Here is a 22,979-nt window from a genome sequence, read left to right on the forward strand (position 1 = left end):
TGTATTCAGGGTGGCTACCATGATATAATTCAAGTATAATTCCCAATTTTCAAGGCGAACTATCCAAAAATTCAAGGGGTAAAAGCAGATGTTTTCTCTATTTCAACCTTATGTATTACCACCTCTAACTGCCCCCACCATCACACAAATATTTTAACAATATAAAGGGTCTGTGTGATTCCAATGTATCAAACAAATCTAATGCAATTCATTAAACGGTACATTGTATATTTAAAGTATTTAATTTAAGGTGTGAAGTTTACATTTGCATACTCAGGTTCGGAATACATCTAAAAGGTAAAAAAAAACAAAGGGTAAAGTGCTCCCCTGTGCTTAGCACCATGTCATGAAGTCGTATAGGGGGTGTGGGGGTAACACCCCACACTTTCTTGATCCGGTCATGAGTGGGGGTGATGTGATCAGCACCATGCCCGATTGCCTTTACCCCCCAGGGTTTTCCCCAGGTACCCATGTCATTCGACGCTGGGTGGGCACCGGAGCCGCTTCCATCGTTAGAAAAGTTCCCGGATTTGAACCGGCCGGGGATCAAAAACGGGACCTCGGAATGGAATACATCTACAAACACAAATCACAAATGTTATGGGATATCGTAACGAACTGTTGCTCGTTGGGATCTTACCAGAATCCTAACCATTTAGCTTGGGTGATGTAGCTTCGTCATTCATTCATCCTCACTGGTGAGCACTCGCCCTTTGGCAGATAACTTGATGGTAAAAGGCGAGAGGTTACTTTTCACACTTGAAATGGCACAACACTAAGAATTTGGGTTTATATCTTCCAGTTTAGATCAACATGGTTAGAGAAGGATATTACCTGTCTATTCGATGATGAAGAAATCCTTGGAGAAAACTCTTAGAATTGTTCTATGCAGACTCGCTCAAACTCCCCGATGTTTCTCGTTCCTCGATCCAAAGCAAAAGACCCCACGTCGCCCGTTACACTATAACTTATCCTTTCTTCCACCACCTGGTTATTGCTCCCTAATACCCGTTGATCAGCAACTTACTTTCAATCAACCAGGAAGATAGATTTGATACTGACTTAGCATTCTTTGAATGCTTCAGAGAGTAAAGGCCGACGAAGGAGGTTATTGCTTTTGGCTTGCTACTTTTCTCTAATCAGGGGAACCTGTTACGATATACTAATCTATCAAAAAATGTTAATTGTATAAGAATTTCGACCTCAAATTTACCTGCTCAACTTCAAAATCTTGCAATAATCTGTCAGACATTGTTCTGCAAAAGTTAATGGATTCAGAGAAATCTGTTTTGCTTTCCACACATCTTTCCTTTCCTTCCTCGATAGAAATAAAGGCTAAACTGTGAATAACTTGCCTCCAGACATTTATAAATAAGTATAAATTCAGTGAGATTTTGAATTAATATAAGTTGCAATTTTTCACGTCCACGGAGAAAAATTCACGCATAATTTCCAGAACCAATAATTCAAGGAATTCCCGATAAGTGGCCACCGTGGTGCAGCACCTACATAATTCATTTTTCATATCAACAAGTAGCTTTTGTTAACAGCACAAGTATATTATTACAATCATTAGTGGTTAATTTTAAAAATGATGTATACAAATGAAAATTGGTTATAAAATTAATATTTGTTATTAAATTAAATATTAAAATTTCTTACTTTTCTCATGAAAATTTCATAGATAAATCTTGTACATTTTTCTTAAAAATGTCAGCCTTGGTTAAAATATCTTCACTGGTAATTTTACATGAAATACATGATGAAATATACAGGTTTTTTGGGATTTAGGTAATATGCTTTTATTCTTCGATCATAAGCAGTATTCTCAGGAATTTTGAACAGTTTTAATTTTTTTGGAACCTTGCTTCACAATTTCTTGGGCCTAATTTAAGATTTTTAGGACCTATTTTAAGATTTTTGGTACCTATTTTAAAAATTTTAGAGTCTATTTCAGCAACCTAAACAGACAGTTTTTAAAAACTAAAAATCCAACGTCGTCCAGTGGTAAGATGAAATTTATGAAGGGTTTACTCACAAAGAACACACATTCCCAGCTGGGACTCAACTCCATTGGCAGGAAGGTCGAAAGTCAACCACTTAATGTGATCAGCTACCGAATTGGCTCATATCCTTGTTCTGTTTCCATGCAACAGTGGTGGAAAATTAATTATCGCCATGAAGAGGTTTCTCAGAATATCAACCAGGTGATTTCCAGCTAGGCTTTTGAGCTTTCGTCACTCTCATCTTAAGGGATTGAAATCGGAAAGCTCGGAAGCCAATCCAGAAATCACGTGGTTGATATCCAGAGAAAACTTTTCATCATTCGCTGCCAGGACAGCTTCAAGAATTAATTCTTCGCAGTTTAGAAGTAATGCTAAAAGAAATTCACTAATCACAAAACTGAAGAACATGCATCACTCGCAAGACTTCTAAATTACAACTGAAAATAATGGTTCTGCAAGTGGAATGACATACATGATGTCAGCCTAAAATAGTTAGGCCACATAACGCTAAACAATGCAAAATAAGCCAAGAGTATGACTTTCGTGCATTTTCTCTATCCTCGTGTGCACTCATCAGTACCACCTCAGAAAATGATTTGTACTTCTCATTCTGTAAATGCAGTACATGTATCATATAGCATTATATGTAACAAGATAGAGAATTCAAGTTTGAACAAGCGGGAGCTGTATTTACTAGTAAGGACAATATGCTCCCTGGGTACCAATCAGTACATGGCATTGGCATATTCGAGTCAGAGTTGAGAACAAGGTGGTTTATAAATCGAAAAGAGACCGAGAAAATGACAGGCATTCACAACTTGAGAATTAAGCTGAGACACTGCAATATTTCGTCTGAATATTATCCCTATTAATCAGGTCTGGCTTTAGCATGGTGTAAGCAGTGTCTCTGAGATACCATTCCTGGGAGCACCAAACTGCAAATGTTACATTTGCTCATGCACATGAAATTTTTTCTAGCTTATTTACATTTTATGGTATGACAGAAAACATTTTGTACCATACAAAATATACATATTTGGGCTAAAAGAGCATATACTTATCTAGTTTTCTTTATTAGGGAGGCAGACTGATCAATTGGGAAGAAGATAGCAAGCAAGAAATTGAAGAAAAAGTCAGCTGGAGATGATCAGGAACATTTGAGGCTCATGGAGAGTTAATTTGAAAAATGGATATTACCACAATATTAATAGATTTTGTTTTCAGAATAAGATATTGAAATGATTGAACTTGTATTTCCTTCAGAAGGGAAGGCAGTGTCAAACATTTACAAATAAAACAAAATCCTATAATATTTTTGTTATTGTTATAGTAATTTACATATATGAACATGCAAATAAGTTTTACATACAGTGCAAAAACTAACCTTTTACATCAAGTAGTGATGAACTTCATCACAGCTGTTGGGGGTTGGTGATTGATTGAATTGATTTATTTTACTTGGCTTTGCTTCTGGCTAATCACGAAGATGATGATGATGAATGATTAAATGAAACTGATGACAGGACAATCACAAATACACATGGAGAGGATGCCAGCCTCCGTGGTGGAGTGGTTAGCATAGCACTCTATGACACCAGAGGTCCTGGGTTTGAATCAACCTAGACATTGGTGTTCTTTGTGTATGTCCTTTCATCATATCATCACTCATCTTCAGGATGAGCTAAAAACAGCAGAAAAGTGAAGTAAAATAAACCAAAGCAATCAATCAAACATGGACAGAACACAAAAACAAGCCCAACAGAGAATTATACTGGCTGTGTGTCCACATGCCAGAACCTCCTTAGTCCACTAAGGGTCTGTTATGTGGAAGAGAAGACAACATTTGGATGTCTTCAGAAATGATCACCAATTACACCACCCCCCTTGTTAGTAGCATCCACCAGGCGCATCCCCTGATAATGTTCGCATGAGCACATGAACACTTATGTATATGTCTTAAATTACATACATATTAAATGCACACACACACATACGTAAAATTTTTGAAAGAATACTATGTTTGATGTACGAGTATATACACACAATTTACTCTGACACGACTTCTTTCACGTCTGATAACTTCTCTAGGTAGTTGGTAACCCTGACTCCAACGGTGTCCACGGAGGGCGTTGAACACAATTGCTGTGCGTGTTGCATAGAGCTGACAGCTAAGGATCTGTTGGCAACTATACCCCGAATATGTTCACTTCGCTGTGCGAACACTGATGCAAGCGGAAATACTTCTTACATTCGGCACCAGAGTGCAGCATGTCTAGGGGGACTCAAAAATATCTGTGCTACATAGTTGCAAACCTTCTTACATTTCTTCAAATATAGCGTGATTTTGGGGGAAATTGTTGAAAATAAATTGAACTGTTATTCTCACTTTTTCAATTGAAGATGAAGTTCCAAGGAAGAGGAGTAAATCTGCATTCAGTACAGACAGAATAAACCATTCCATCCTTCTCCAGAAACTACTTAGTGTTGGAATCTCTGGTAACTTGCACAAATTACAAGCAAGCTATCTTTCTGATCGCACAGAAGCAGTTTTACTAAACGGGTTCGCCTCGGCCGAGAGAAGAGTTTCGTCGGGAGTCCTCCAGGGATCCAATTTAGGTCCATACCTTTTCCTTCGGTTCGTCAACGATATTTTGAGCCACCTGCAAAAAGTCAATATTCTAATGTACGCAGACGATATGAAACAGTACTATCCAATCAGCTCATTGAATGACTGTCACACGCTGCAGGAAGGCCTCAACTCCTTCGCAAACTGGTGTAAGCAGACGGGAATGATCATAAATGTGAATAAGTGCAGCGTAATGTCATTCACCAACAAGAAAACAACCATTAAACAAGAGTATAAAATTGGCAGCTCGACGGTGAGGTGTACGAGAGTTGTCATTGACCTCGGTACAGCGCCTTGAATAACGTAGTGTGGAAAACATGCACGGTTCTGCGGTCTCTGGCTGGTTCCATTCAAAAATGAACCGCTAGAGGCGCTGGTGTTGACCCCGGTGCTTGGTGTTCGACTGCTTATAATGGAAGTAAATGGAGTTTTCGCTGCAACGTCTGATTCTTTTACATGAAGCATTTCTATGAATGTGATAATTGCTATGATATTTGGTACAGTGGTCGCGAAGATATTAACGAACATTCTAGACAGTCGACCATGTCCTGTTATCGTCATACTTTTGTTAATAATACGGTAGAAAAAATACGCGTGGAATGCTCTTGGCAACTAAATTTTTGTGTATGAATTAGCTTGATTATCATCATCATCATCATCATCATTTCTTTTAAAGATATACACACTGAATCATTTGTATTTTGGATATTTACTGTCTCTTTTCTTCCACTTTAAACTAATCGCGGCGATGATGATAATGATGATTGCATGAAACAAAAAGGGAAACCCCACAAAACTTTCTTAGTGCCATCGACATGAGTGTAAGGAAACTTTCAAACCAATGGGACAAGCGACATGGGATGTTCACACTGTCACACTAGTGACACACACTTCCAGACTGTAAAATAGCATTCATTGCACATGAGGGTCCAAACAGCAAACGACACGTTCATATGGCGTATTCGCGTGCTACTTGTTACTTCGGTCGGAAAGCTTCTTAAAGGAAGGGTGCTGAGACCGAAGCGACACGATACAGGGGGAGTTCCCAACTAAGTGACAAGCGGCATGGTGCCTTCAGTCTATTAGCAAGCATTGCTTGCGAACAACAGATAGGCGACACAATAAACCGCACATTACAACATCTAGGCGATATGATAAGCCACACGTGTCGCTTTGTCGCTTCTGCGTCGCTCAAACAGGGCCATTTCCTCAATAGCTTGCAACATGTTGCCGTGGTTTGTTGTTCGCACATACGCGATGCAATGAGTGTCTTGCTTTAGTGAGATTGCGCACCAAAGCGACAAGCAGCACACGACACTTATCGCTTGAGGATTTCACCAACCGAACGCTGGACTGTACTTCCCGTCATGCCGCTACGATGTGAAATGTTGCTCTTGGTTGGCTCCTTTCCAAGCAACATGTGTCGCTTCGGTATGAAAGTTGCCTTGGACCGAATGACCCTTGTCGCTTTGGTGTGAAATCCTCGTATCGTTTGTCGCGTGTCGCTTTGGTGTAAAATCTCCTTGAGGAAACGGTGCAGTCAGAGCTTTTGTCCCTACGGTTCGAAAGGCTGCATTGATTTCCGACTACTCGCTTTCAAGCAACATTTGTGGTTTGTCGCCTCGGTATGAAATATCTCTCAGGATACTACTTATATTCTAATAACGTAGAAAAATAAACTCTAATACACAGTCCAAGACTTGACGTCTGGAATCACATTGTGATGTCTCTTCTTGTGTTATGCATGCTATTTATATATTAATTTTATTTTACTTTTCTTTCCAAATTAATGCCATTTCATGACTGCAAATCACTCCACAAATATAACTGTTTCCATCAATTCACGTACCGCCTCTCAAGACAAACAAATCTACATAATATATTCCAAAAACTAACAAAGTCGCATTACTTTCATAAGAAAATTAGCATCGATTCTGATCGCACTGCCATCTATGTTTCATCAGTCGCGGGAACCAGTTTCTTGGGTCGTTTTCCACACTATGTTATTCAAGGTGCTGTAACCTCGGTGTCAACTTCACATCTGACCTGTCGTTCAACACCCATTATCAAGCCTTGGTGAAAAGGTGTATAAAGTTAGTTGGTTTCAGTAGAAGAAATTTTCTGTGCCTACGGTTGTAAAAATATACGTCGCACTCGTTCGTCCAGTACCGGAATACTGCAGTCCCATATGGAATCCACAGTACAAAATATGGTGAGAGGAAGTGGAGAGCGTCCAAAGGCAGTTTGTGAAATGGCTGTGCTTGAAGGTGAACATTGAATATCACAAAAAGAACTATACATCTTTATGCAAGCATTTCGGTCTGGAAACTTTGTTCAACAGAAGAGTCGTCAGTGATGTCATTTTTTTTACAGAAACTGATCAATCACTGCTGTGAGTGTTCTGCACTGTTAGAAAGTATAAACTTTAGGCCGACACAGTGCAAGAAACCGAAAATTATTCTACACAGAGAGGTCAAGGGTCAATACGCATAGGTTTTCACCTGCAGTGTGCATGCAGGACACGGTGAATGAACTATTAAAAACTTTAGACTTTGATATGTTCACAGACTCACGTAGTGTGCTGAAAAAAAAGATAATCACAACAATAAGTTCATAAATTGATGTAAATATTGTGTACATAGGCGTTCATACTTTCATGTATTCTTTTTTTCTCTCTTGTATCTTGTTATTTATTCACAGTGTATTATGTTCAACATAATTGGGAAATGTATCCTGTGCTGAACAAATAAATAATAATAATAATAAAAACATTATTGTGAACACTCGTATGCGAACCAGACGCGACACCACTGGTATCCACCATGATATTTGAAGCATAATCAGGGTGCCTAAACAAACAAATCCAAGATTGACTTTTTCTTGAACTTTTTTAGTTTTTCTTATCCATTATTTATGCAACCCCTACTTGGGGAATGTTGGAAATTAGCAATTAAAGAAAATAAATATTAATTTAATGGAAAAGGCCAGTTAAGATGAAAACTGAAGCTGTATTTAACAAGAGAAGTAGACTGCATTTGGCTGACTAGCAAGGCTCTGACATCAGAACTCTGCCAGTATAACCTTGTGTGGAGCTCGTGTTGTCATCCCAATATATTTGTGATTGTCCCTTGATCCATCTTATCTTACCATCATTCATCCTCACCTTTGCAATTAGCAAAAGGAGCAGAAAAGTGACAGAAAAATAAACTAAATCAATCAGTAGAGGCACACATTTTTCGTAAATAAAAAAGCAAAATTTCGGTACAAAAACAGAGTCAATTTCAGGTTCAAAAGCGGTAAATAAAATAAAATATCGGTGTTATAGTGGTGAAAAATTGGATGAAAAGTGGTATATAAAAAGACATTTTGGTTTTAAAATTGTGAATATAATCCTCAATTTGATTTAAAAACTACACTTATTCCAGTGAATTAACATTTCACTTCTAATAGCACATTTATGTAGTTATCAGAGTATTAAGTTTATTTCTGTGTAACGGAGTCCATTTTTGCTTCTCCAATATTAACAGCAGAATTAATCAATTTTCCGGGAATTGCATAACTCTCAGGATAATTCAGACCTCAGAAGGTGTCGTGTCTGTGAATAAACCCTAAATTTCGTGTTTAATTGTTAATTTCGCTTTTTGCAGTTCATTTCGCATTATTTCGTGACAAAACATGGTCACAAAATGCATCTCACATCTTTCAAAAACATGAAAAATTAACACTACAATGTGTTTTTCCACATTTCGTTTTTTCGTCAAAAACGAAATATGCATGCCCCTATCAATCAGTTAGTCATTGTGATAGCCAAAATTCTTGATCTCAAGTATAATTTCTTGACTTTTTATAGACTTTCTTGACAGGGTGTTTCTCATTTTTATTAACGGTGTGAATTGGAATAGGGGTATGAGAAATTAATTATTTTATTGGAGTAGATGTAATGTCTTATTCTTTAATCTTGCTTAGTATTTGAATTATATTCTGTGGCATTGCATTATATCATTTCTTCACGGTGCAGGTGATCTCAAATGCATGTATTGTGCCCTGATATACCCATTTTCGTCTATTTCGAACATCTTATCCAGATCTGAGATGTTAGGCCATGTAAGGTGAAGAAAGCAAATACATTACAGACAATGCTAATCAGTGTCCTGTAGTCTTCACACTTCCAGTACTTTTACTTAATATGCTTGTTAATTTTTCAGAGGCTTATGAAGGATTCATGTGACGTGACAACTGTCCTACAGACTTTTGCAGTGATTGTGATACGGTACTTGCTAAAAAGAAATACCTTTGATGAATTCCCATCAGCACCTTATGCCATACAGTTTGCTCCCTGCTTTCAGAAGTAGTTTCATGGAATCTGCACAAGAGTATCTTGAGGACATTGGAAAGTCCATTTGTCATTGCTCCACATACCTATCATACGATTTGCACTGAAAATGTGTTTTCAGCAAAACAATCATGGTTTGCACTGGAAAGTACAATGAGACGTCCACCTTCTGTAAATTACAATATGCCTGTAACTTTTGAGATAGAGCATGGTATTTCTTGAAGCTTTGACTGAATGAAATTTTAGAACAATGTGTCATTCTAATTCTTAAAATAAGTCTAGACATCAGTGATAAAAAAGCTTGTTTTAGTCCACTTTATGCTGAGATAAGCTAATTGAAACTCTCTCTACAGTTTAAAGTGGGATCTGAACAACTGCACAATGTCTTCACCAGGAAAACCCTACAAAAAATGGATTTTGGACATTTAATTCATTCAGCTAGTCTTTTCTAGCTTACAAATAAATGTAGTGCAACCTGCGATTTTATGCTCCAGAAGAGAATAGCTTTCAACAGCTGGTAAACCTGGCTTATGATATTATAACATTTTAGTCTGGGATATTTCCTAACAGCTCCCATACGACGATTTAGTTCAGATTCTCCATAAAATAATAGTAATTTTACATCTGATTATTTCTGTTTTTGGTATCTACATTCTATAAGTATCATTAAAAGTAACATATTGGTTGAAAAGTATTGCATATCTTAACATGGTTGTATTCTATTCGATGTAAATAATTTGCATGCTTAGAATGGCTGATGCCCTTCTCAGAAATAACTTGATGAAAGAATTTTAAAAGTAATTCCTATTGATGGTGTACATTTCCATTATATATTGCTAATGTTCAATTTAATGTAAATAACACTAGCAAATGTTTCAAATAGCAACATATTGTCACACTAAATGATTTAACTAGCATTTACTTTCTTCACAAGTTGCTCATTGAAATAATTGTTGTTTGTTTAACTTCTATTGAAATTGCCCCCACCCTCGGACTGACCCCACACACAAATTTCAAAGGCTGGGTGAACCCCAGAGCTCCTTTATGCAGGGAAAAGGTCTGAAATATTCCAACATTAGATCACCCACACTGGGAATTGAACCTTGATCCCCCACCTGGCTCTAATTAGGGTCTATAAAAAACAATAAAATGGAGATAGATTCTACATAAATAGCATGTAAAAAACATAATTTTACACTAAAATTAAGACCTACTCAACATACAGATGGATACAACACCCAACCAACCCAACAGAGGATTATAATGACTATGGGTCCAAGTGCTAAGCCTCTAGTTCTAGTATGTGGTTTCTGGGTGAAGTACATGAAAGAGAGGTTTTGACATTTGGTTGCCTTTGAAGGTCACCTCATTACTAGAGGCATGCAAATTTAGTTTTTGACGAAAACATGAAATAATATGCTGTAATGTTCATTTTTCATGTTTCTGAAAGGTGTGAGGTGCATTTTTCTAACCTGTTTTTTCACGAAATAATGCGAAATGAACTGCAAAATGCGAAATTTACTCTTAAACACAAAATTTACCGTTTATATACCGACGTGCCACTTTCTGAAGTCTGAAGTATCCTGTGAGTTATGCAATTAATGGAAAATTGATTAATTCTGCTGTAAATATTTGAGAAGCAAAAAGGACCGCTTTACACAGTAATAAAGTTAATACTCTGGTAATTACATAAATGTGCTATTAGAAGGGATAAGTTTATTTTGTGTAATAAGTGCAGTTTTTAAATCAAATTTAGGATTATATTCACAATTTTAAACCAAAATGTCATTTTATATACACTTTTGATGTGATTATTCACCGCTGTAACACCGATGTTTCATTTTATTTACCGCTTGGGAACTCGAAATCGACTCTGTTTTTGTACCAAAATTTTGCTTTCTTATTTACCAAAAATATGTGCCTCTACTCATTACACAGTTGTGAAGAAACTAAACAAGGACTCAAAACATTAAACCCAAGGACCCTCAGATGAGCAACGAACACCAATCACGTGAGAAGTGAGGTCATAATGGCATGAGAATGAAATGCCCTTTGTGCTACTAAGCCCCTCACCACGGCAAGGAGGAGGCTTATAAACATTAAACATTTGCATTTACCTGAACCCTTTATAACTATACGGAAAGAAAAAATAATAATGCATCAGCATTGAATGCAAAATGAAACTTTATTTAAATACTATACACATATGGCAACATACAAATCTGTTGAAACCTGTCATGCATTTTCATTTGTTTGGTCAGGTACCTTTACACAGCGAAAAATGTAAATCTAAAAAAGGCACAGTGATCACGTGTTACATATTTCAAAAGATGCACGGTTGCCAGAAGTACAGTGTCAAAAAATAAACTTATGCTGTTCATATTGGACACTAAGTGCAGAAAACAATTAATAAAACACATTGGTTAACATATCCAAAAAGTTTGGCTAAAACTACGAAAAGACCAATAACACAATACAGTATCACACTTGTCAACACGTAGATATTCTACAAGCAACTTCATCTATAGAATTTTCAGTTCAGAAACTAACTCATTAACTGAAATAAGTAATGTGGGATTATTAAACCTGCTTTAAAATCTGAACTCTTGTTTTGGGGAACCAGATGCAACATTATCAAAGCTTTGTGAATATTTGAAGCAACTATAGTCTGTTGTAAAACATAAGATATAAATAATGAAAATCACAAACAGAGATCAATGGAAAGGGAGAATAACCAACTTTCAAACCAACTCTCCGGCAACATCTTCAACAGGTTCCTCATCTTCTCCGGCCGACTCCTCCGTATCTTTATCACCCACCATCTCCTGCAAAGGTATCGCAAAATTTCAGTCTTAAGCTCTCTCCCCCCAATTCAAATGACAAACAATACTTCAAACAGGATTCCCACTTATTTTGCAACATGCAGGGGTGGCTTAAGGGCCAGGCAACCCACGTGACCGCCTGGGCCTCAGGGGGTGGCAAATTGGGGCATCCACCTTGATTATTGCCAAAACTTATTTCTGATTACATAAGCATGGCTGTTTGTAAGTTTGAGTTTAAGACAACTTTATGTACAGAAAGGCTAATCAAGACTGGACCTACAGTTTAAAGTGGAAAGCAAACCACCATGAGCCTCCACCAGATAGTGGGATTTATTATTAATTTGCTGGAGTATAAGATGGATTTTTCCCCCTTTAGACATAGGTCTGAAAAACAGGGTGCAACTTATATGCTGATACTCATTTTTGGATTACCTTCATTTCTGGAAGAAGATCATTCTCTCCTAGCTATATTACATTGAAAGTAGACCTATATATTACTTTGTGTCTACAGACAAGCAGAAATTAAATTCCCTGACTTTTTCAGGTTTTCCAGGAAAAAATTTGAATTTTCCCCTGACTAAATCCAAGTTTTTTTGTAAATGAAAGTAATAAACTCATACAGCTTTCACGTATGGATTGTATTAAGTATTTATATTACAGGTTGGTCACTCTAGGACCATGATAAAATTCAAGTATATTTCCCAGTTTTTAAGGCAAACTTTCCAAAAATTTAAGGCCACTAGCACATGTTTTCTCTATTTCAACCTTATGTATTACTTCCTCTCACTACCCACGCACATACAGACATAAATTTATTAACAATGTAAAGGGTCTGTGAGATTCCAATGTATACAAAAATTCTAATTCAATTCAATTAAATGGTATATATATATATAAAAATCAAAGAAGGTAAAAGGAAACACTCACCAGACAGTAGAAAAATTCAAAATTTTCGCTGTACTGTCTGGTGAGTGTTTCCTTTTACCTTCTTTGATTTTTACTTAGCCCTTTTGGCCCTCCTAGCTTTTATCCATCATTATCCACTTTATATATATATATATATATATATATATATATATATATATATATATATATATATATATATATACAGGAATAGGGTTAGAAATGGTGCCAGAAGGGCGGATAAATACAAATAATGAAGGAGACAGTAAACACTTACCACACGAATAGAAATAATTCAATATTTCGCGATCTGAGTCGCATTTTCAAGACGGTAGATAAAAGATCGACGACACTTGGAGTAGAGGCACAGAATACTGACCGTAGCGTCTCTACGGTCAGTGTTGCCAGAAACAGTTGAAAGGAAACACGAAATACTTTAGCCAGTGTTTACTGTCAGGTGGGTGGGTAGTTTCGGGGAGGAGAGGAAAGAGTTACTGGTTGGCTAGGTTGAGTCCGGGGGGTATAGTGGCGTGCATGCCTGCTATATAGGCCCTTTCCCATCGCCTGCGGAAAGATGTGTCAGAGCGGGGGGGTAAAAGGTGGATGATGGCAACACGGAAGCAGTTATTGAAGGTGGTGTTATGGCTGTTGGTGTGGATGGCAACTGTGAAATCGGAGTTTTGGGTGGAGGAACGGTGATTATTTATCCTTAGATTCAAGGGGGTGGAGGTTTCGCCTAGGTAGAAGTTGCCGCAGATTTGACAGATGAGGGTGTAAATTAGGTTAGATGAGTGGCAGGTGCCCTTAGGGTGAAGGGTGAACTCACCTGCCGCTGTAGGGATCAGGAGGGTGGGGGAGGTGATGAGTATGGGGCAGGTCTTGCATCTGGGTTTATTGCACCTGTGGGCTGGGGGAAGGGGTGCGGAAGGGGTGGGGGTGTTTCGGACCAAGATGTTTTGGAGGTTGGGGGGGCGACGGAAGACGACCCTGGGTTTTTCCCGAAAGATGTCTCTGGTCTCGGGATCGCTGTGCAGGATGGGGAGGAGGGAGTGGAGGGTATGTCTGATTTTCGTAATGTGAGGGTGGTATTGGGTGATCAGAGTTGGAGGGTTGGTTTTGGGTTGTTTGGTGCGGTTGTGGGAGTTAGCTCTAGTGATTTGTTTGTTGATGAGGGTGGAGGGGTAGCCACGGTTGGTTAGGGCTTGGTGCAGGCGTAGGTTGTAGTTTTGGCGGGATGAGGGGGATGAGTTGAGGCGCTGGCCTCTGAGGGCTAGGGAAAATGGGATGGCTTTTTTGGTGTGGTAGGGGTGTGAGCTGGAGTAGTGGAGATACTGGAGGTGGTTGGTTGGTTTGATATGTATGGATGTTTCCAAGTGGTCTCCCACAATGTGGATGTCCACATCGAGGAAGGTCACTTGGTCTTTGGAGTGGAACCAGGTGAATTTGAGGGTGCTGAACTCATTGAGTCGGTTTAGGAATGTTGTGAGGGAGGGTTCGCCATGTGTCCAGAGGAGAAAAATGTCATCAATGAATCTTAGCCAGAGGAGTGGTTTCAGTTGCTGGGAGTCAAGGAATTCCTGTTCCAGCCTGCCCATGAACAGGTTGGCATAAGAGGGGGCCATGCGGGACACATGGCGAACCCTCCCTCACAACATTCCTAAACCGACTCAATGAGTTCAGCACCCTCAAATTCACCTGGTTCCACTCCAAAGACCAAGTGACCTTCCTCGATGTGGACATCCACATTGTGGGAGACCACTTGGAAACATCCATACATATCAAACCAACCAACCACCTCCAGTATCTCCACTACTCCAGCTCACACCCCTACCACACCAAAAAAGCCATCCCATTTTCCCTAGCCCTCAGAGGCCAGCGCCTCAACTCATCCCCCTCATCCCGCCAAAACTACAACCTACGCCTGCACCAAGCCCTAACCAACCGTGGCTACCCCTCCACCCTCATCAACAAACAAATCACTAGAGCTAACTCCCACAACCGCACCAAACAACCCAAAACCAACCCTCCAACTCTGATCACCCAATACCACCCTCACATTACGAAAATCAGACATACCCTCCACTCCCTCCTCCCCATCCTGCACAGCGATCCCGAGACCAGAGACATCTTTCGGGAAAAACCCAGGGTCGTCTTCCGTCGCCCCCCCAACCTCCAAAACATCTTGGTCCGAAACACCCCCACCCCTTCCGCACCCCTTCCCCCAGCCCACAGGTGCAATAAACCCAGATGCAAGACCTGCCCCATACTCATCACCTCCCCCACCCTCCTGATCCCTACAGCGGCAGGTGAGTTCACCCTTCACCCTAAGGGCACCTGCCACTCATCTAACCTAATTTACACCCTCATCTGTCAAATCTGCGGCAACTTCTACCTAGGCGAAACCTCCACCCCCTTGAATCTAAGGATAAATAATCACCGTTCCTCCACCCAAAACTCCGATTTCACAGTTGCCATCCACACCAACAGCCATAACACCACCTTCAATAACTGCTTCCGTGTTGCCATCATCCACCTTTTACCCCCCCGCTCTGACACATCTTTCCGCAGGCGATGGGAAAGGGCCTATATAGCAGGCATGCACGCCACTATACCCCCCGGACTCAACCTAGCCAACCAGTAACTCTTTCCTCTCCTCCCCGAAACTACCCACCCACCTGACAGTAAACACTGGCTAAAGTATTTCGTGTTTCCTTTCAACTGTTTCTGGCAACACTGACCGTAGAGACGCTACGGTCAGTATTCTGTGCCTCTACTCCAAGTGTCGTCGATCTTTTATCTACCGTCTTGAAAATGCGACTCAGATCGCGAAATATTGAATTATTTCTATTCGTGTGGTAAGTGTTTACTGTCTCCTTCATTATTTGTATATATATATATATATATATATATATATATATTTCTCTTTTAGTCTACGGTTATTACATGCATAAAAACACAGTTTTTCGTTGTGACGTTTCAGGAGAACACATCAGACATTTATTTTTAGTTTGACTACAGATACAGTTATAACAATGGTTAAGAATTTTATAAATAAAAAGAGAATTCGTTATACAATGGATGTTGTCAATGTTACATTGTTGTAATATAGCAACATAACTGTCAAAAAACAAGCAATGACGATTTTGAATTGCCTGTTGATATTTGGGATTCATAATATTCTTTTTAATAAAAATAATGTGATCAAAATTTTTATCTGAAATAAAAATGGAACAGACTGCTTGTTTTTTTCAATTATGTTGCTATATTACAACAATGTAACATTGACAACATCCATTGTATAATGGATTATTTTTTTTATTTAAAAAATTCTTAACTATTGTTAAGAACCCACACTCCCTCAGATTACAATATTTTATACTTCTACGTTATTATTTTATACTTGATTCTCTTGTATATTTTATTTTATACAATTTTCTGCTGTCTGTATCAATCATCATTCAGACATGTACTTATTTCCTACTGCAATTAAACCATCATTGACCATTTTAATAAAGAATCTCCTAATGGCAGGGAACAGAGAATTTCAGACTTACCAGCAGAGTTTCCACCAACGTCTCGGTTTCCTTCAGCATGTTCTTCAGGACCGAGTTCTCTTGCTCCAGCTGTTCAAGCCTCTCGTGAAGAGACTGGTTCTCCTTCAACGTTTCCTCCAACGCATTTCTCCTCTTCTCAGCCAGCACCTGCCAATAGGTCTCACTTGGTTTCTCTGGAAGTAAAACAACGAAACTTAATAAACCTACTAGGTTGTGCTGTTGTATGGTGTGGATTCTTGCCTATTATTATTTTTATTCTTACCAACTAATACCAATACAATGTTTGAAAAATGTTGTTCAAAATATTGATTTTTAGCATGTAAGTGTTCCACTTGAATTATATGCATCACCGACAGTTCTGTTTTAACATTTAGCGGATGGAAGCCTCACCCACAAGCACTTTTTGAACTTGTCGGGAAAAGAAAAATCATAGCTCAAGCCACGGTGGATCAGTCGGTAACGCGTCTGACTACCATGCTAAAGGTCCCGGGTTCGATCCCCGGCCGGTTCAAATCCAGGAACTTTTCTAACGGTCGAAGCAGCCCCGGTGCCCACCCAGCGTCAAATAACATGGGTACCTGGGGGAAACCCTGGGGGGTAAAGGCGGTCAGGGGCGTGATGCTGATCACATCACCCCCACTCATGACCGGATCAAGAAAGTGTGGGGCGTTACCCCCACACCCCCTATACGCCTTCATGGCGTGGTGCTATGCACAGGGGAACACTTTATCTTTACCTTTATAGCTCAAGAACTAATTGTCTTGAGAGAAATGAAATCAGTTTTTTGTTGTTGTTGATCTTTTCCAAAATGATGGGGCTTTAATAAAATAATAACCCGTAGTCCAACAGCCTGCGAGGGCCAGGGCCTACCTAACTCCCCACCTGCTGAGGTGGGAGATCAACCAACCAGTTACGAGGTGACGTGTGCTCAGCTCGACAAACCCCCGGTCGTTGTAGGTTTCCATGACCAGGTTACGCTACTCACTCGTGGCTCCCCGATTTCCTCACGATCTTCACCCACCGGTCTTATACACAGGCCGAAATCTCAGGAGAAAAGTTGTTACACTTCACCCAGAAGACTCGAACCTACACGTGTCCCGTAGCCCAAAGCATGATGCCTTAGACAAATGATGCCTAATGACAAATCAATTTCTAACAATACTCCATGATAGCAACATACTGGCTCAGCCCTAATGCTTTAAGTTCATTTCATGTTGTTTTAATTGATTGAATTGGTCCACTTTGTGCACAGTAAGGCTAATCAGCACTGGACCTACAGTTTAAAGTGGGATCCAAACCACTATGTGCTTCCACCGGGTATCGAACCTGGGACCCCTTGATTACAAGGCTACGATGCTACCACTGCACCATCAAGGAGACCCACTCATGTTGTTTTGAGGCTGATAATGCAGTTTCATAGTGTCCATAAAATGCTTATTTTGAAGGATAGTCTTTATTTGACATAATCTTGCATAAAGATGGTATTTGTTTATTTCCACTCTATGCCACAGAAGTGTTTTGTGAGTCTCTCTAATTTCATGACATCCCCCTCCCCCCATTCATTTATTGTTATGATTAGCCTGAAGTAAGAGAAAAGCAGAACAAAGTAAGCAAAATATCGTACAATAGAACACAAAATTCAACACAATATATGTGTAAAACCAGTGGTCGGAAGTAGCGCGCTACTTGTAGCGTCGCTACTGTAGCTAGCTACAAAATTTGTAGCGGTAGCTGTAGCGGCGCTACATTTTGAAAATTGTAGCTGTAGCTGTAGCGAAGCTACAAAATTCCTGTAGTTGTAGCGAAAATTTCGCTACAGCTACATTTCTTCTCTTCATTATGAGGAAACTTTTGAAAGTGACCACAGCGTTAAAAAAAATTGACAATAACGCTTACTTTTGGAGGAGGTTCATAAAGACAGTCTATTACATGGAAATACGTATAATCTAGATTATAAATATCTTGATGTCGCAGTATCTGCGTAATATATTTCATTAGTATAGAATAAATCTAATATCCAGATAACTAAACTGAACTGGCATATATGAATATATTCTGGCTAACGGCTACGTTTTTTTAGCTGCATCGCTACTTTGGGGAGAAACATGCCTCGTTTGCGGCAACCCTAAAAAACAGACCTCATTTGCGCCACCCCAGGAACAAATTCTGTTGATATCCATGGTGTAAGAGGCAGGTAAATGTAATTAATCTCTGTGTAAAACCAGTGGCGAAGCTCCTATGAGGCTTTTGAGGCTTAGCCTACCCAAAAAATGTTGAAATTAAAATGTTCTTGTACCCTGTAACAATCAAAGTTCGTTAAAACGAATTGAACTATGTAATCCGAACGTTTGGTTCCGCCGATCCTTCCAGATATCTCGTCAGTCAGGCGAGAAAGAGAAGAGCGCGTTCGGTCCGAACTGTGAAGTCTTCTTGTGCAAAGTGCGTCGTTCATGTGCTGCATTGTTGAATGTTAATTTACTTCAAGTGAATGCGCGCGTGTGTTTATGTGTGTGTCACATAGTGTATTTATGTTATAAAAATATAATACTGTGAAATTATGTGTTGAAAACTCTTAAGAGGATTTGCAGTGAAATAAATGTAAGTGAACAACACTTTGTGGCTCTCAGATGCTTAACCTACGAAATCTTGGAGACACTGACTCTACAAATGGAAATACGTTTTGGAGATCTTGAAAAGATAAAATTTGTTGAATTGCTAGACCACAATAGCTTTGGGGGATATAAACTACATTTTTCTGTGATGAAATTAAAGAACCTTCTGTCCACATATCCATTTTTCAACAAAGAACGATTAGAAAATGATTTAAAGAATATCTATTCTGATGAAGAAAAGCATTTACCTCCTGCAGACCTTCTAAAATTCATAGGTAGCAATGATCTTCAGTCTACAAAGAAGTAACACAACTTATCAAGTTGGTCTTGACTTTCCCTGTTACAACAGCTTCCTCCGAAAGAAGTATGAGCACCGTCAAGAGAGTAAAATATTATCTCCGTATTTCAATGAAAAATTAAAGATTAAGTTCTCTCAGTCTCAGTACAATAGCCATTGAAAAAATAAAACTGGTTAAAGAACTTTCTATTGATCAAGGCTTCAAGGAAAGAGTAATTGATACTTTTGCGACCAACAAGAATCGACACATGGACCTGCTGTATAAAAAAAAATATAAGCAGATTTTTCAGCCTACCCAGTATTTACGCCTTAGCTTCGCCACTGTGTAAAACACAACTTGCAGCGCAAAAACGAGCGATCCGTCTCCACTACAATGACAAAGCAATAGTGCCAGCAATCAATGGTTCGGCATTAATCATTGTTAACATATAGGATCTCACCAGCAAGAAATTATTGTTACAAGAATGATAGACATACACTTTCTGGAATTAATATTTTTCGATATAATATTTGTTCAGAAATTTTAAAATTGCAATACGTTTAGAACACTCGAGTTTACACAGCACTTTCCTCAACATATTTTATGATAATGTAAAAAGTATGTACGAGATATTGACTTTTCTGCAGAAATGATATTTTCTTTAATTAATATACAGTTTCCAAATGTATGTAATTCTTCTACTTTTACGTCGCTTTTCTGTAACTTTTGCTAATCTGGCAATGAGGATGAATGGTTTATTTTGTTATTCTCTTATCTAGAGTCGCTTTCTGCCAATTTTTGGCTAATGGTGAGAATGAGGAACAATTGTGAATGATGATGATGAGCAGTGTGGGGAATGGAGGAGCAGGAGGATCCATCTTCCCAACTATGTGTCGTTCCTAGTTTTTGTGTTGAGTCCACTTTATGCACAGAGACAAGCTAATCCAGATTGGAGTGCCTCCGCCAGGTATCTAACCTGGGCCCCTTTGATTACAAGGTGACACAGTTTCCACTGTGCCTTCAGGGAACTAGGGAAGCATTCCCAACAGGAAACTTGCATAAAGCATATCTCCACCTGTCGCTCATTTAGCTATACCAAAGAAGTACCCCCTAGCTATCTGCAAAGTTAGAGCAAACATCTAACGAATTACGCTCGTATAACGATCTACGATCGTATTTTCCAGTAAGTACAACTATCATACTAGGGGCTTCTTTTGAATATCCATGTGGTTGTTTCAAGTTTTTTTTCTTATGCAGAAGTAGCGCAAAAGTAGCGAAGTAGCGAGTAGCGCACATGAGTAGCGTAGCGAGCTACTTTTGGTAAAATGTAGTTGTAGCTGTAGCGAAGCTACATTTTTGGACAAGTAGCGGTAGCTGTAGCGAAGCTACTTTTAAAATGTAGCGTTCTGATCACTGTGTAAAACCAACTAAAAAATTAATAACACTTTCATGTTCAGTTTATTCTGGTGCCTCTTTGTCTGACTATATTACAAATTTTCACTGCATATAAATCTACATTAAATCATAAAACAGGAGAAAAATTAATTTTATTCTTATCTTATCTTAACTAAATTTGGTTTCCACATTTCATTTATACCTCGTCATCATAAAAGGTAAAAATAGAAATGTTTGTGCATACAAAATATCTCATTGCTCACTTATATTAATGTACAATGTATTTAATTTATGTTTATAATATGTTGGTATGTGTGATTTATTAATGAAATTAGATCATCTATGCACACAAAAACATAGTATCATCCTGTGAGAACCAGAGGGACGCGACTCCAATTTTTCAAATTTACAGGAGAAGAAATAATGTGTTCTTAGGACTATGTGTGACTCTTAAAAAGAATTTGAATTTAAAACTTTGGGTGCATCAGCACTTAGGCTATTTTCAGAGTTCCCACGCATACTCCAAATCCATTTTCCCTGAGTTTTCCAGAAGCCTCATATTTTTTCCAGAGTATTGAATGCACAATAAATGACTTCTATAATTTTACAATGGCCTCCTCCGTTACCCCTCATAGCCATACCATCCTCACCTTCTTTATTACTGTTGTTTTCTGATGCAAATAACAAAACTAGTTCAATAATAAAATAAAATTACACATTTTGCATGTAATTAACAACAAAGATGACCAGTTTCCTAGAACTTTAAACAACTCTGAAACAATTTCTAACATATCTGATATAGAACATTGAAATATTTTCACACTTTTCATAGATGTTTATAGATGGATACAATATCAATTAATCTGTAATGCGTACAATAATAGTTAAGACAAACAAATTATTGGAATTTTTAAAACATATAAAAATGAAGTGACAATTATTAGTACCAATTTAAAAAGGAATAATAAGTTACTGAGACTGAAATATAAAACAAGAAATGTACTTAATGTCTGATACAGCAAATTAAGAAACTTTACTTCTCAGAAGCTTCAAGTTTTTTTTAATTGTTCTGCAATAGCCTTTGCTTCTTCTTGCATCTTATGTTGTTTGGCTTGTAAAACACGGATCTCACTTGCTTTAAGTTTCATTTCTTTCCTTTTGTCTTCTTTGTGATCACATTTCTTTCTCATCTTCTGCAATGCTTCTTCGTATCTAATATGTGCACCTTTAACACTCTGGATCATATCTTTGCTTACTTCTACATTTGACAGTATTCCATTTTAAACATGTGAGAGCTTTTGAGGCATGTAAAAATTCACATGTCATGTCATGACTATAACAATAGTTGAACATGATCAAAAACTTAAAATATGAACAAGTATTTATGAACAGTACATAATTCATATATGGCACTAGTAAGTAAATATTTAAAATTCTGTAAATACACAATCAACAATATTGTACACAAAAGATGGCAGAAAATAAATATTTCCCTAAACAAGACACTCCATTTTTTTACTATTTTGTAAAAAAAAGAAGGAAGAAAAAACTTAAAATTACTCCCTAATAAGGGAAATCAGATGAACACTGGTTAACTTTGGACATCTTTATTATGCGTTTTCCACATCTTGAAATATATTTTACGCCATGTAAAAGTTCGAAATCGGCTAATTAAATTTTAAAAAGTGCAAAATTTATGAGGGTATACACTTGGCCACCAGCCCTGGAATCACATTTAAAAACAAGAAACAGACAAAGAAATAGATAAGAGTTTCTTGCTGAAAGAGAAATGGTACAACAGCCTGGATTATCCACAGACAGGAGCATATTATAATCCCTCAGTTTTGCTTCATTGGGAACCATTAATCAATTACAAGATTTTCCCTGAGATTTGTATTTTTTTTTCAAATTCCCTGAGATTTCCAGGTTTTCCAGGTGTGTGGGAACCCTGTATTTTGCACCCGTCACTTTATACGGGGTCCAGCCCCTTACCTTAACTAAAAACATAACTAACGTTGGAAGACTAAAATATTCTGACTTAGGTTAACAGAACTAAAATATTAAAATATTCTGACTTTGGTTAAAAGCTTAGGCTGTAAAGAGGCACTCAGCACACATAAGGACAAGACACCACACAGAATTATACTGGCCAGGGCCAGTCACCAGAGCCTCGTTCGTCTGCAAAATACAGTCCAGGGTGTACTATGTGGAAGTGAGGGACTCTTAAAAAGAGTCAGCAAATTGGAGATACGCGACTCCACCCTACTGCTAAGGATTAGAATTGGAGACATGTCGATCTAACTCCAAGTAGAGCTCTTCAGAGATTATTTAAACAAAACTGAAAACTAGGGCCTCCCCTAGTTTGTAATTGCCTTGTAATCAAGGGGTCCAAAAGTTCGATACCCGGTGGAGGCACATAGTGGTTCGGATCCCACTTTAAACTGTAGGTC

General features: G+C 38.4%; 1 protein-coding gene across 1 annotated transcript in view; it reads right to left on the bottom strand.

The window, feature by feature from the left end:
• Positions 1 to 11,131: 11,131 nt before the first annotated feature.
• geminin (geminin DNA replication inhibitor) overlaps positions 11,132 to 22,979 on the bottom strand; it is a 39,296-nt gene continuing 27,448 nt past the window's right edge. The window contains exons 4-5 of the mRNA XM_083124490.1: positions 16,245 to 16,417; positions 11,132 to 11,790 (exon numbers count right to left, since the gene is read on the bottom strand). Of these exons, the coding sequence (XP_082980616.1) occupies positions 11,707 to 11,790; positions 16,245 to 16,417 (257 nt within the window). The 3' untranslated portion in view covers positions 11,132 to 11,706. The remainder of the gene's footprint in view (positions 11,791 to 16,244; positions 16,418 to 22,979) is intronic.

Source organism: Lepisma saccharinum, chromosome 6 (genome assembly GCF_977018435.1).
Source record: "Lepisma saccharinum chromosome 6, izLepSacc3.1, whole genome shotgun sequence".
Lineage (NCBI taxonomy): Eukaryota > Metazoa > Arthropoda > Insecta > Zygentoma > Lepismatidae > Lepisma > Lepisma saccharinum.